Source organism: Siniperca chuatsi, linkage group LG19, assembly GCF_020085105.1.
Source record: "Siniperca chuatsi isolate FFG_IHB_CAS linkage group LG19, ASM2008510v1, whole genome shotgun sequence".
NCBI lineage: Eukaryota > Metazoa > Chordata > Actinopteri > Centrarchiformes > Sinipercidae > Siniperca > Siniperca chuatsi.
This window is the reverse complement of record NC_058060.1, coordinates 16,623,835-16,637,221: the sequence shown is the minus strand read 5'-3', so window position 1 is coordinate 16,637,221 and position 13,387 is coordinate 16,623,835. Positions and strand designations below refer to the sequence as shown.

The following is a 13,387-nucleotide window of genomic DNA, read 5'->3' as shown; positions in this document are numbered from 1 at the left end:
AAATCAGGCAAACATTTTCCTTCATTTCTGCCTTTTGATAAAGCCATTCCTGTGAGAACCTGCTTGTTTAGTAGGTATGCAGGTTTTCCTGAACGCCTGGCTGGGATCAATGTCACCTTTCAGAGGGTCTGAACACAGGGCAGACCAGGGGAAATGATGGCCACAAAGGGCTCTTTCAGCAGGAGAAAGCCTTTCCCCCACGCTGACCTAAATCTCCTTCTCTCCCCCTCTCCTCATAGCAGCTACTCAGACATTCAGCCTTCACAGGCTTCACAGGGAGCAGAAACGTGTGCCTAGTCAGGGAGTCAACCCTGCAGGGAAAAAACATTGGCTTCCGGGGGGGAGGCAAGTCTCCAGAGGCTGTGGGTGCTAAAAAGTAATGAGATTTGATAGCAAGGTGAGACCTTAGATGATGTTTCATAAGTTAAGCACTGATCTGAGGTTGAGATTGTATTTTGTTTCTAGATGGTATACATTTAGAGGCTTGTAACTGCTCGCAGTTCTCTTGTTTATCAGTTTCCATTACTCAACAGTTGGCTGCTTAAAATGGTATTTGGTTAAAAAAAAAAGTAAAATGATATAAACAAAAGAGCACTGACGCTCCTTTCTGAAGGATGATAAGTTTTCTGTAGGCCCCACTTTCCATACTTTCCCCTTTTTCTGCCATCAGTCTTACAACCCCCATCTGTACAACTTTCACAAATTTACATGTACATGTTTACACTCAGCCCCTAAGGGAAACTGAACTCCATTTGCACTGTAATGTACATCATCACACCACACCCCAAACACTTGAGTGCTGCTCTCTGCAGCAGTGCAGTACTGTAGGCCAGACCAGGCATGATTGTTTCTACATATGACGTGTTCAGTGGAGAACAATTTGACAGACTTAGAAGATGAACTGATACAGTGATAACACAATGGAAGGTTGTCTGCAGTGGTGAGTGATCACTTCCAGACATTGCTTTGCATCTGCCAGAATAATCAGCAGAGAGGACAGTAACTTCAGATACACAGCATCAAGAAATTCAGTGTGTTGAGTTTGTAGAAGAGTATGTAGTAGTAAAGTATGACTGTTGTGTGCTTTAAATGCAAAATCACATTTTAATGATACAGATAGTAATCCGAATAATAAATAAGAAAAATGTTTTTATAAAGACTTTTATTCAATTTTGACAATAAGTTAAACAACTTAATTTTCTGAGTTTCAAAATCTATTCACACACATCTCTCAGAAATATATTGCAGAAATGTTTTCAGGAAAGCAAATGCATGTTACCAATTTCCAATAAAGAAGGAAGAAAAACACTTTCAAGTAAAACAGAATATTGAACTTCATTCAGACTGAATTCATATTGAATTCTGCTGTCTTGTTTTTCTGGTGTGCAAAATTCCAAAATTAGATGTTTTTTTCACTGGGCCCATATCAAACCTTAATTGAATTAACATCACAAATGGAATCTGAATTTCAGGGTATAAAAACACTTTAACTTTCACTCCAACAAATATTGACTTAAATCTTGAATACAGAAACAGGGGTTGTTGATAAGCACCAGTAGTCATTTGAAGCAATGACATGATTTTACAGTATAATTGCATTGAGTGAGTGACATTTTACCTGAAACACAAATAGATACACAATGCCCATCTGCATGGTAGCATGGTAAAGCTAACTGCTAGCAAAGCTACCAGTGCGTATTGATGACGGTTACCATGACAATATTAAATCAGTGTTGTGAAAATCATGCCAAGCTACAGTACCAATAATTCCTGGTAGGATGTTGGCTTTGAATTTAAAAATAAATGGTTTAAATGGAAATGGGAGTGTGGCACAATCGTGTACCCTGCTAGCATATTTCTCTTTCTAATTTGTGTACCTAAAGTGTGAATTACTTTTGTCACTTCCCTTTCCACTCTTCACTCTGTTTGACAGAGATTCCTTTAATGCAACTATTTATTCTTTTAAAGCAATTGCTTTGAAATAGAATTGCATCAGCAAAACATCTGGGGGCACAAAACGTAAAATGACAAAACAAAACAAACATGATGGAAAAAAGCAAAGCAAGGTCAAAAGACTAATTTACAGCATAATCAGATAGTTCAAGGGTCGATGAAGGACACTGCAATGTAGCGGGTGCCGTTGGTGGTGGGCAGGCCTTCGTGGAGATGAGTCAGTCGTCCTGGGTGCATGAAGCTCCAGCCTTTCCTTGGTGAATGTATGGAACAGTTATATCGATGGAAACGGCAACCCCCACCCTTATAAAAGAAAAGGAAGGTGAGAAAGTAACAAATGGTTAAGATTTTAAAAAGTTGATTAATAATTGTGAAATAAAGTCACAAGGTTAAAAAGAATATTAAAATGATGATGTAAGTGGGAAAGTTCAAGATTGAATCAAATTTGATGACATCCAGATTATTTCAGACATTCCACTCTAATATCAGCACGACTCATCTCCCTTAATACAACTCCTTACCTGAAAGTCTGTGTCTTTGTTATTGAGGGCGATGTTGATGGTGAAGGTGGAGGAGTCATGATGGGGCCTCAAGTATGCTTGCCTGTCAGGCGTGTATTTTACCACGAAGTTCATTACAGCGTAACCCTGTGAGGAAGGCACAGAAATACATCAAGTTAGCTGACAGTCAGTGTATCTTTGAACATAGCATCCAATGGAAAACCTGTCAGCCACGGTTAAAGCTCACATTTCATCAAAGAATGTCTCATACAGTACATGTGAAAACAGGTTCCATGAAAAGAGCAAACTTTTTCTTCAGTTTTAGCTTTTAGGCAAATAGAGGTGGGGTTCACTGTTTATCTTTCTTTTATTTCCCCACGAGGTCACACTAACCTTAGTGTAGTAGCCAGAGAAAACTTTTAACGTGACAGGCGATATGAACTCTCGGATGAAATGTAGCCACTCTTTGTCAAAGCCGATTTGCTTCATATGAATGTCATCTGTTGGCACGGTCTCATAGCCGCCGGCGATCCGCTTGTCCTGAGAAAAAGGAGAGAAAGTAAAGCACACTGCAGTGTGATTAACGACGGAACAAATGACCCACTATCCTCAATGTGTGCGACCACAGTTTCTTGAAAGTGATGATGTGTCTGTGTGTGTCTTTAAAACAGCTGGCTGTACTGTTGTCTGCCTGCATGAGGCTTAATGACCCATCCAGCTCAGCCTTTTTCCAAACAGAGTTAGTCAAAGTATCTGTACACATTTAGTCTCCCAGGCAAACTTTTGGACACGTTAATTACCAATTTCAAACTACATAAAACAGGCCACATGAATAAACATAAAACAACATCATCACCATTTATTTGGTTATATTTAAATAACGGACCTGGAGAGAATGGTAATAAAATTAAGCATGTGTGTGCAAGTACCCTGAGCATTAGTCATGTGTCTGTGTGTGAGATTGTGTGTGTCCTAACAAAAATATGACATAAAAAAATCAAAAAGTAGCAAAAGAAGAATGGTCCACTTATTACTCCCTACACCTGGCTAACATTTGACCCCACCCCACCCCCAAAGGGTGTGAAAGGTAGCTTGAAAGTAACAGCTCACCCAGCCTACAACAAAGACAAGGCTGTTACAATAAAGTTTACAAGGCAACATGAGGAATTATTTCCTTACGTCTATGTCTTTTTATTGGTGTCTACAACACACACTCAACAACTTAATCACACTGAGACATTGAAGGCTTCATGTTTAGTATGATAATTATCTAACACAGGCAATTTAAAAGTTATGAATGTTTTGTTATGCATACTGAATAAATTACAGCAAATGGCTTCTTCTGAAGGTTAGAAAATTAGCCCTGGTGTCGCCAACTGTGCTGACTGTGTGCAACCACAGCTGGAAATTATGTGTAATAGACGGGCAAACCTACTGTCACAAACTTTTGATAGGTTTTATTTAGTACTAAAACAATTTGTCTATTGAGAGAAAAAAGGCAACAATTTGAAGAAGAAAGCTTCAGAGTAATCAAATGAAAATGCCAAAAATTACAGAGGATTTGCAGCATTTTTCATTCTCATATAATTATTAACTGAATCCCTTTGGATTTTTTAGCCATGCTAGCTGCATTAGCAAATGTTAGCATGCTTACACACTAAACCAAGATAGTGAACATGGTAAGCATTATACCTAGCAAACATCAGCATGTTTGTATGTCAATGTTAGCTTTTAGATCAAAGCACCACTGTGCCTAAACATAACATCACAGAGCCGCTAGCATGGCTGTAAACTTGTAGTCTTGTTTAACTGCTGTTCAGACAAAATTAGCAATTGGAAGAGGACATCTTTAGCTGTTGCAACATGCAATGGCGATTTTCCCCTTATTGTTTGACATTTTATAGATGAAACAATTAACTGATTAATCAAAAAATTGTTAAAGGATAATGAAAATAATAATTTGCAGCCATAATATTATTCTTCACACATTCTTGCCCTTACAAAGATGTGTGAACATAACCACAGAAAAGATAAGTACATGTGTGCCTACAGTGTGTTGACTACAGCTCTGTGTTTAGTGAACCTGAACTAACAGGACTGACCTCATGTCTGCCTCCAGACCAGGAACCGTAGTGCTCCATCTCCTCAACTATTTCATCACAGGCCTTCTCTGAGAATACTGGGAACCAGAAAACATCTGGACAAGGCTGCAATACACACACAGACAGACACCTTCACCTTGATCTGTAGTGACTGTAATGCAATACCCAGATATGTTAAAAACAGATGTAGGGATTCCTGTCCGACATTATGTCATTGTCTTTCACTGTCTCTCAGTCTGTATCTGTATCTTGAACACATGCGGATACACACATATAAATACAAACCTCCTCTAAGAAGTTTTCAGTGAAAATTCGAGTGTAGTTTTGGTGGATATACTTCTCCTTCCATTCCTGCAAGGACATTGAAGTTTGGATTAGTGGCCATTATGGACTGTTTGCTGACCTGCATACCTCACAGAGCTAATCCCTTCTCCCACAGGGCAGGTCCCAGCGTGCCAAATATGTAGTAAATCACAAAGCCTTATCAGTCAGGAGTGTTATCACACAAGTCATTATTTCAAAATCGTCTCAGATCTGTAACCCTTCCATTATGGCTAATAACCTTTACACGTGGCTGCTGTTTATCTCAGCTATTCAGAAATGTGTCTGTCTTTTTTGTTAAGAATAATGAGAGATCATAATGACTTACCACAGGGTTTTCAAATAACTGCCACAAGTCATTGTTATAATGAGAAATATTATAATTGGCTGTGGAAATGAGCCTCCCAAAGTCGTGACGGTTTGTTATGTACATGAAGACTCCCTGCAGCAAATGGGAAAAAAAGTTCAGTCAGTTTCACAAAAGTTAGAGTTGAAATATCTGTGATGTCTCACAGGAAGGATTTCTAACATATCCATATCTACATAACCATAATACATACAGTCTGTAAAATGCAGGTTATAATTATGGTAGCTGTTTATGACTTGAACACTCAATGATTAGCACTGGCATAAAAACTGACAAACTGTTACTTGTGGCAAACTACTTCAAAGCTTCATATGCACCAAAATGAAAATAAAGTATGATTTCAGTGTGTTTCAACACACTGAAATCACAGTTATGTTCAACTTAGATAGAGACACAGATGCCGTATAAATAATCTAAGATTATTTATGGGTGTTGGGCGGCAGGATGTTGGTGGTTTGGGAACAGGACAGGGTGGGGCAGTGAGGTGAGAGGAGTGGGAGAACAGGAACAGAGGGGTGCTGGGCAGCTTGGGACAAAGCAAATCCAGGAATGATATTCCCTCTACAGTGAAGCATGGGGAGGGCGTTGTGTAAGGGTGGATTTGGACTCACTATCAGACTAGGCTTTCTAGAGGAAAGGAGATGATGAATTAGGAATAGTTTTGCAATTTCCTGGTGTACGTTTCCAAATTAGTAATGTACAAAATCATCTTTTGAAAGCTGTGATTTAGACCAGGTGGTTTACATGAGTAATATTTTTGGAGCCTAGTCTGAGAACAGTCAGTGTGTTTAGAGGGAGCAGCTGGTTATATGTGTTTTCTGTAAGGTTTGGCTGTTGGGGGTAAAGCATCAGGACAGCAGGACTTGCATGTGGACTGACTCTCCAACCTTTTTTTCCCTCTTTGATCTCCTCTTGGAAGGCATGATAAAATGGGACAGAAAACAGGTCTTTCTCTCTCTAACTTAGACAAATATCTACTTTGGAACCTAAACTCAAGCAAAATGTCAACATCAATTTCCAAAGAGTTGCCAGACATCCTGATTTCTTATGTGAGGATATAGGCAGCAACATGGACAGCGACTAAATATTAAAATATTGGGTTTTTTATAAATCTGGAAAAATGATTATTGAATGATTATATAATTGATAATGCTCATATACTGTAAATTCCAATGGAGAATAAATTTTTGTACTACACATTTACAGAATTTAACTCAGCAACGCCAAGAAATCCTAAATCAACATGGGTAAAGAGAATCTGCCTATGAAATAAGCTCGGAATGGCTACTGAGTGCTAACCTATTGGAAATGGATGTTTCAGAAAGCAGAATAATCAAAACAAATGAAAACCTTTGGGGGCCTGAGCATATGGAATGATTCCGGAGAAGGGGAGTCTTTTTCTCTGTGACTGGTCTAAAATAAAGGAGAAGCATCATGTAAATAGGATAACAGAAATTATTGTTTCAGAATAAGAGACAAGGTGACAGTTGAAATATACTGTATATGTCATACATAGCAACTCAGGAGGAGAGGAAATGCGCCTGCATGAAAAAGGAGCAAGGTTCCCTCTGAAGCTGATGTTTTTGTGGGTTAACATGGGAGGAATACATGCTGGGGAAAAGGCCAAGCAATCCAAAAGTACAGTTTGGATCAGGCATGGTAGTTGTTTAGTGCAGAGCACAGGTGACATGTCAGTGATGTGAAACACAGCTGGATATGCGGTTTACAAGGAAAGAAAAACACATAACAAACAAGACAACTTTTGTCAGCTAGCCAGCCAGGCATTGCAACTGGTCGCACTGTCTGTGGCCATATAACAATGAGGCCATGAAAGTGAAGGATGATGGGATACATGTGGAGCAGAGAACCATAAAGCACCATAGAGCAACAATAAACAGATGTGGTTCATGCCTTGATGACAGACAAAGACATTTCAAGCTGCTTATACTTGCCAGTCTTTGGTTTCCGTTGAGCTGTTGACTTTTGTCAGGGTTAAGATTCACTGTATTTTTAAACTAGTAGTACTGAATCTTTTCTATATGTAAATACATCATTTTCTAGTATAAATATCTCTTACAGTGGCTATGCCCTAATGCAGACATGTTTTTATAGATGCTACACGGTGCAGACTACTGCAGTTTGTACTCCATTACAACACTGAGACATGAATCCCTAAAGATGGAGGTTCAGTATTCTTACCATTTCTCTGGCATTTCTACACAAAGCCATATCTGGGTCTAGTTTCTCCAGAACAAAGTAGTTCCTCTCTTTCAGTTCATTCCTCAAGGCACTGCCCTTGACAAGGTATACATGCGCCATGTAAGGAATGTTCCACACACCCCTAGAAACAACAAGACAAGAACAAGAGAAAGGAAGTGCTCATTTTGCAGTAACCGTTAAAATTTAAAAAGAAGATTTTCTATTGTAATCCTCATGCCATGCATGACTACAGGTGTGTTGTAGGAGTTGTTGGAGAACATATTGGTGAACTACGTGGTAAAATAAGGCAGCATGTTGTGGTAAAAGACGTTACTCATTCAGAATCCTTTGTCTATTTGGTTACAATTACATAGCATACAGTTTTTAAAGATTTTTTTTGTGTTTTATTTCTGAAATGTTTTTCGTTCAGTTAATTACAGCCAATTCCACTTGCACTACGGTTTTGTATTGGAGGTTTATGGTATCTCCATCCCAACCCTCTCCACCCACGCACCCTGACTAACCACTATGAGTTACAAGTGCAGCGACAACGACCTGATCCCTCACTGTCTTCCTTCCCCACAGTTCCACGGGTGATTAAATCTGGGTTTCTACTGTGGTGGGTGAATGTTTACTCCATTGCGCCATCTGGTCGCCATTTCAACTTATTTTTAAACACACAAAAAGTGAATCTGTCAGAGAGAAGAAGGGATTTGACTACAGCTTTTTTCCACACATCAGGCGTTGATGCTCAGTACTTAATCACTGCTCAGGTTGATTGTGGCTTTAATGACTATTCATATGTGTATTCTAGGATGTAGCTCATAATAAAGGCACCTTAAGAGTCTTGTTGTTTATGGCTAAACGTGGATGAGAACTGTTTCAGCAATAGGACAAGATCTTTTTTGTCACTGACACGCTGTGTGTGTGAACCATAAAAATGCACAGCCATTGCTGTGTGTACCCTTATTGCACTTGTGACTTACACACGTTTTCTCTGCACAATGTCGACATAATCTTCAGAGCGAGCATAATAACCATCCAGACTCAAGGCTCCCCAGAAGTTGGACCACAGCTTGCTGTGACGAGTGACAAGGGGACCAATTATTTTTCTGTAGGGAAGCAAGAGGCAGAGTGGAGAGATGGTAATCCTGTCAGAGCAGATAAAACTCGGTGACATTTCACAGACAGCCAACCACCTAATGTACTGGGTCTCTTAGTGGTAAAACCAGCATGCTGCATTGAGGAGATCAGCCTCTCGTGGAAAGATATGATCACTGCCAACTAAGTCTAACAGATCATAGAAGTGCGTAATGCAAACCAGACCCGTAAATCATACTGGACTGGATTCAGATAAGTATAACGATTTGCTGCAGCAGGCTGTTTTTCTAAACCTGGAATCTGGTCTATTTCTTTGAATTTGCATGAAGTACAGTAACACAGGATTTTTCCACTGCTGTTCTTTTAGTCTTACAAACCCAGACCACAATGAAAGGGATTTTTTTCTATTATATGAAATAAACTGGGCAGACTTAAAATAATTGAGCCATAAATCACAGTGTTGGTTGATTTTAATGCAAATGGATGCACTACAGTATACTAATGCTAAATTCTTGGTTAAGATAGATTAGCATTTTCCTCCCACAACTTCAGTGCCAGCAGATAATTCTCATGCTGTCTTTAAATATCCTAGAAGGGCTTTTACTTTGCATGCCTCCAACAGGTCACAATAGCATGCCACTGCCACAATGACATCTAGTTTGTGGGATGCTATAGAAGGGAAAAAGGGTTTGCATGTTTGTTTTTTGTATAATGCAAAGTGGCATTTCAGGGTTAGTGCAATAGACTCTTTCACTGTTTCCATGTGGCCAGGCAAAAACAGGAAGCCAGAACGGCTTATTTTTAAACTTTCATTCACCCAGCTGCGGTTTTGCCAATTGAGGGATAAATTCAATGGTTCAACAATCACAATAACTACTAGGGAGGCTTGTTGAATGGGTTTCAGTGTGTCTTCTATTCCAGTTACCATATGATTACCTGTTCTGCTCAATGAGGAGCTTCAGTGTCTGTCTGTTAGTGAGCATCACATCTGAATCAATGCTGAAGTAGTAGTCGCATGTGGCATCCTTACGGCAAAGATCCCTAATGAAATCAGAAACACAGACATGGCAGAGAAAGTAGTGATTATTCAATCCAGAGCTTATTACAGTCAATGAAATACTTGGAAGTAATCACGGAGTCAGACTCTCACTGACTATCTTTAAGCTTCCAGTGGATAATGTGATTTTAGGAAGATTAGAGACTGCTAATAAACCCTTGACTTAGTCATTATAGGGCTGTCCTGACCAGTGTTCTTAGGCATGCTGTGCTTTTGATAGAATCTCTGTGATGAGGCCTCAGAGATTGAATTATCACCATGACAACAGACTATTACTTAACACTGAGCAATAAAAGGGAGGGCCCATATAGGAGGAATCAGGGAGAAATACTGCACCAGTTTGTCTGCTATGTTGTATATCACATGCACAATTCTGTATGCTCTAGCCAAGAAAAGACACATTATCACAAACTGGAGAGCGAACTATTGAGCTGACAATATTCTAACCACACTACATATGTATGCATAAGACATTTAGTTTTAAATGAACACCTAGGGGCCAAGAAGGACCATCATAACCACAAGAAACAATGCAACAACTTTGTTCTGCAACATAAGAGGACTGTTTAATAAAATAGAAATCATGCAAGCACCATTTAGAGGTTTAAAAGTAACAGGCATGTTTTCCTTTAGGCTATGATTAATCAGAGCCAAAAACACCATCATCAGGTTTAATCAATTTTGTTCTTTAATCCACAGGTTCTGAGAGATGATAGATTTAGAGAAGAGGCACACATACATGCCCATGTTCCTGGCCTCTCCTTGGCTCAAATTTTCTTCTGGTCCCACAACCTTGAAACTGTTGAACCCATTCCTGTTCTCTTCCCAGAACTTCTGGATGTGCTTCTCGTGGTAAACCTCCTGAGCAGGGAGACAATATTAATGGATGAGAAGCCACATATAAGGAGCCATGCATGAGATCTACTGTGGAAGAAAACCTAAGAGCAGCTGCATACACTCACATTGTTGTGGACAAACAGTTTGAGTTTATCCTTGGGGTAATCCAGGGTCAGCAGCTGCTGGAAGAATTCTGGAAGAAATGGAGTTGGCTGCTCAATGAATACGCCAACCAACACATTTGGATACTCCTGTTTAGATTAGAGGAGAGACAAATTAGAACTATTTCAAACAAACTGACTTAGTTATGGAACACTATTTAACATAAATCACTGATGATTTCGACATTTCACATCAGACATAAGCAAACAACGATGTTACTACAGATGGTGTGAATGACAGCATTCTCTTTGCTTTAACACCACTTACTTGCTTTTAATTAACTGGTGTAATCCCTGTTATTATTCTCTGCAGTGTTCTAAGGTAAATCCCTTGGTTCTACAGACCAGGACAGTTGATGTTAGTGATCTAATAAATCTCCACTAGGTTTGCACTGTTTTATAGGAATTCTAACTTCTAACCCAGATTGCCACGTATAACTCTTTTCAGAAGACAGCCCATGTACAAAATTATTACTCAGACAGTTAGGGCAAAGAAGATATAAAGAGAAATAAAGCAAGAGACACAGAGAAGAGAGGAGGAAACATTTTCCCATGACACTCCAGCTCCAGCCCACACAGCTCAGTCTGGATTCCTGATCCTCTTGACCAGTTCACAGCAAAGGTCTGGGCCGGGGATGAAAAGGGATCCGAGGAGAACCGTCTAATTTTCGAGTTCCGCAATGACTGTGTTTCAGGCACAGGAAGGGGAACATCTTGCCAATGTGAGCTTAAATTGTTACGCACATACATTTGAAAGGCAGCAAAAGGAAAGCGGTGGCAAAAAGGAGAGGGAAAAGTACAACTAAGGCATTTATTAAAGCAGACAGAAGCAACACCTAGACTTTCATTTGAACACAAGAGACAAGTATAGGGCTTTGGTAGTGTAACACTCAGTGTCTCTGCAAGGCCTAAGCTCATTCCCAAAACCAAAGTACACAAACAACCAAGCTAGACTGCCAGTGACCTGGGTTTACCACAAGATGACCAGTGTTTCCACATGACCTGCTCTGCGTCTCTCTCTCACACACACACACAGAGTGGCACAGTAGAATGAAATGTCTTTACTAACTTGCCTATTATTGAGAAGCAGTGTTTTTCTGCATTCATTATGGAAGGTCACTGAGAGCAACTTTCACAGACATGCCTTTCATGTAGTTGGGTTTATAGTGAATCAGCTCCAGTTAAACTATAGAAGCACATTTATTTATTATTATTATATTATTAATTGCAGGGACAAAATGTGTTGCACTTTTGAACAGGTTTGTACCAAACAAACTAACCTACTAAGCAGAAACCTAGTAGATAAAAACAAGGATAATAGAATGAATTATCTGGGATCTTGTGTATCTTTCAGTACTCTGCCCACAAAGAGAGAAGTAAATTTTGGTAACACTGTTGACAGATGCAACCACACAGCCAGAGACATTTCCTAGTGCCTGCCATTCCTGCTGTCTATACGTTGCCAGCCTTGGCTGAACTCTGTGACAAATTTTCAGCATAACCACTATAACTTAGTATTGTGGATACAACCCATACTGAGAAGCCCACTAAACGGCAGGCTGGTCGACAGTGACACCCCTTTAAATGAGGCCTTCTGAAAACCCCAGAAGCCATATCCTGCACCACAGCAGTGCAGGGCTTCCTCTTCCCCAAGTAGTTTCCCTGGCACTTATGCTCTTTTAAAAGGATCCAAAAAGACCAACGGGCACATAACCTATTATTGTTGGAAAGGGAGTGTGTGCAGCACACAGTCTTGCTTATCTGTTGAAATAGGACAAGCTGGGCCCCACTCCTACTGTCTAGACAGACATTGATGGATGGTTCATGCTGGAAGGCCACGCAATGTTTCATCCTTTCCTATGTCCACAGGGAGGTGGCTTAATACAAACTTTCCACAGCGGCACTTTAAAAATGGACTAAAGAGGACAGCAAATAAAAGGAACATGGCTCAATTTGATGCACTTACTTTTAACTGAGACAAGTCCACAACATCGTCATCACAGTTGCTACAGCCATGTTCATAGTTCCATGTATTGGGGACATAGTTGGCCAAGTAGTTCAAGTACATCTGTAAAGAAAAGAATTCAGAGCAGGTGAATGCCTAGTTACAAGATTTAAAAATCAGCATAAACAAAAACTCCAAATCTTTTCTGTAATTCAGCGGTGCTCCCTTTTACTGTATTATCATGTGTTTGGAATATCCTACCGTCGAATATGACTGTGGATATTCAGTCCACTGATTTATTGTAGGAATTTGGGATAAGATAAGATCACCAGGCAGAATCACTTGTCAGACTAAAGACCACAGGGCTATACGTGTCTCTTCTAGTGAAATTGAGACTTGACAGTCTGGTGTAATTATTCCTTTTCTTCTCAGTTCTTTTCATAAATGTCATAATTATGGCTGCTGTGTATTTAGTGTGAACAAAAAGTTCAAATTTATGGGGGACATAATAGTTTCAGTGCACTACTGTTTACAAATCTCTTGTCGCAGACATTAACATTGCGATCATGTATCTGTAACCAGATTGAACTTGGCAAGATAACTGGAAAATAAAAATGAGCTAATGGTCAGAAATCCAGCTAGGCAGCTCCAACAGTAGAAACCACTGCTAGGACAAGGCTTCTGTGATCTACCATTTAGAGCTTCTCCTGAAAATGTTGAGGCCTCTGGGAAGAATGACTCAACAGTTTGATGGGTTTGATTCATTAACAAATGAAGACCAGAGACAGGCGGCTGGTGGCAGAGCGAGACTTGTGAAGAGATGGGGGAAGGAAAAAGACCAGAA

General features: G+C 39.8%; 1 protein-coding gene across 2 annotated transcripts in view; it reads right to left on the bottom strand.

The window, feature by feature from the left end:
* Positions 1-1,145: 1,145 nt before the first annotated feature.
* Positions 1,146-13,387, bottom strand: part of plod2 (procollagen-lysine, 2-oxoglutarate 5-dioxygenase 2) — a 32,640-nt gene continuing 20,398 nt past the window's right edge. Inside the window, exons 8-20 of one of the 2 annotated variants that reach the window (XM_044176457.1) lie at positions 12,565-12,666; positions 10,563-10,688; positions 10,340-10,461; positions 9,480-9,584; positions 8,429-8,554; positions 7,443-7,584; positions 6,594-6,656; positions 5,205-5,318; positions 4,841-4,906; positions 4,556-4,660; positions 2,847-2,993; positions 2,475-2,600; positions 1,146-2,256 (exon numbers count right to left, since the gene is read on the bottom strand). In XM_044176457.1, the coding sequence (XP_044032392.1) occupies positions 2,101-2,256; positions 2,475-2,600; positions 2,847-2,993; positions 4,556-4,660; positions 4,841-4,906; positions 5,205-5,318; positions 6,594-6,656; positions 7,443-7,584; positions 8,429-8,554; positions 9,480-9,584; positions 10,340-10,461; positions 10,563-10,688; positions 12,565-12,666 (1,500 nt within the window). In that variant the 3' untranslated portion in view covers positions 1,146-2,100. The remainder of the gene's footprint in view (positions 2,257-2,474; positions 2,601-2,846; positions 2,994-4,555; positions 4,661-4,840; positions 4,907-5,204; positions 5,319-6,593; positions 6,657-7,442; positions 7,585-8,428; positions 8,555-9,479; positions 9,585-10,339; positions 10,462-10,562; positions 10,689-12,564; positions 12,667-13,387) is intronic. The other variant, XM_044176458.1, reaches the window with a different exon arrangement.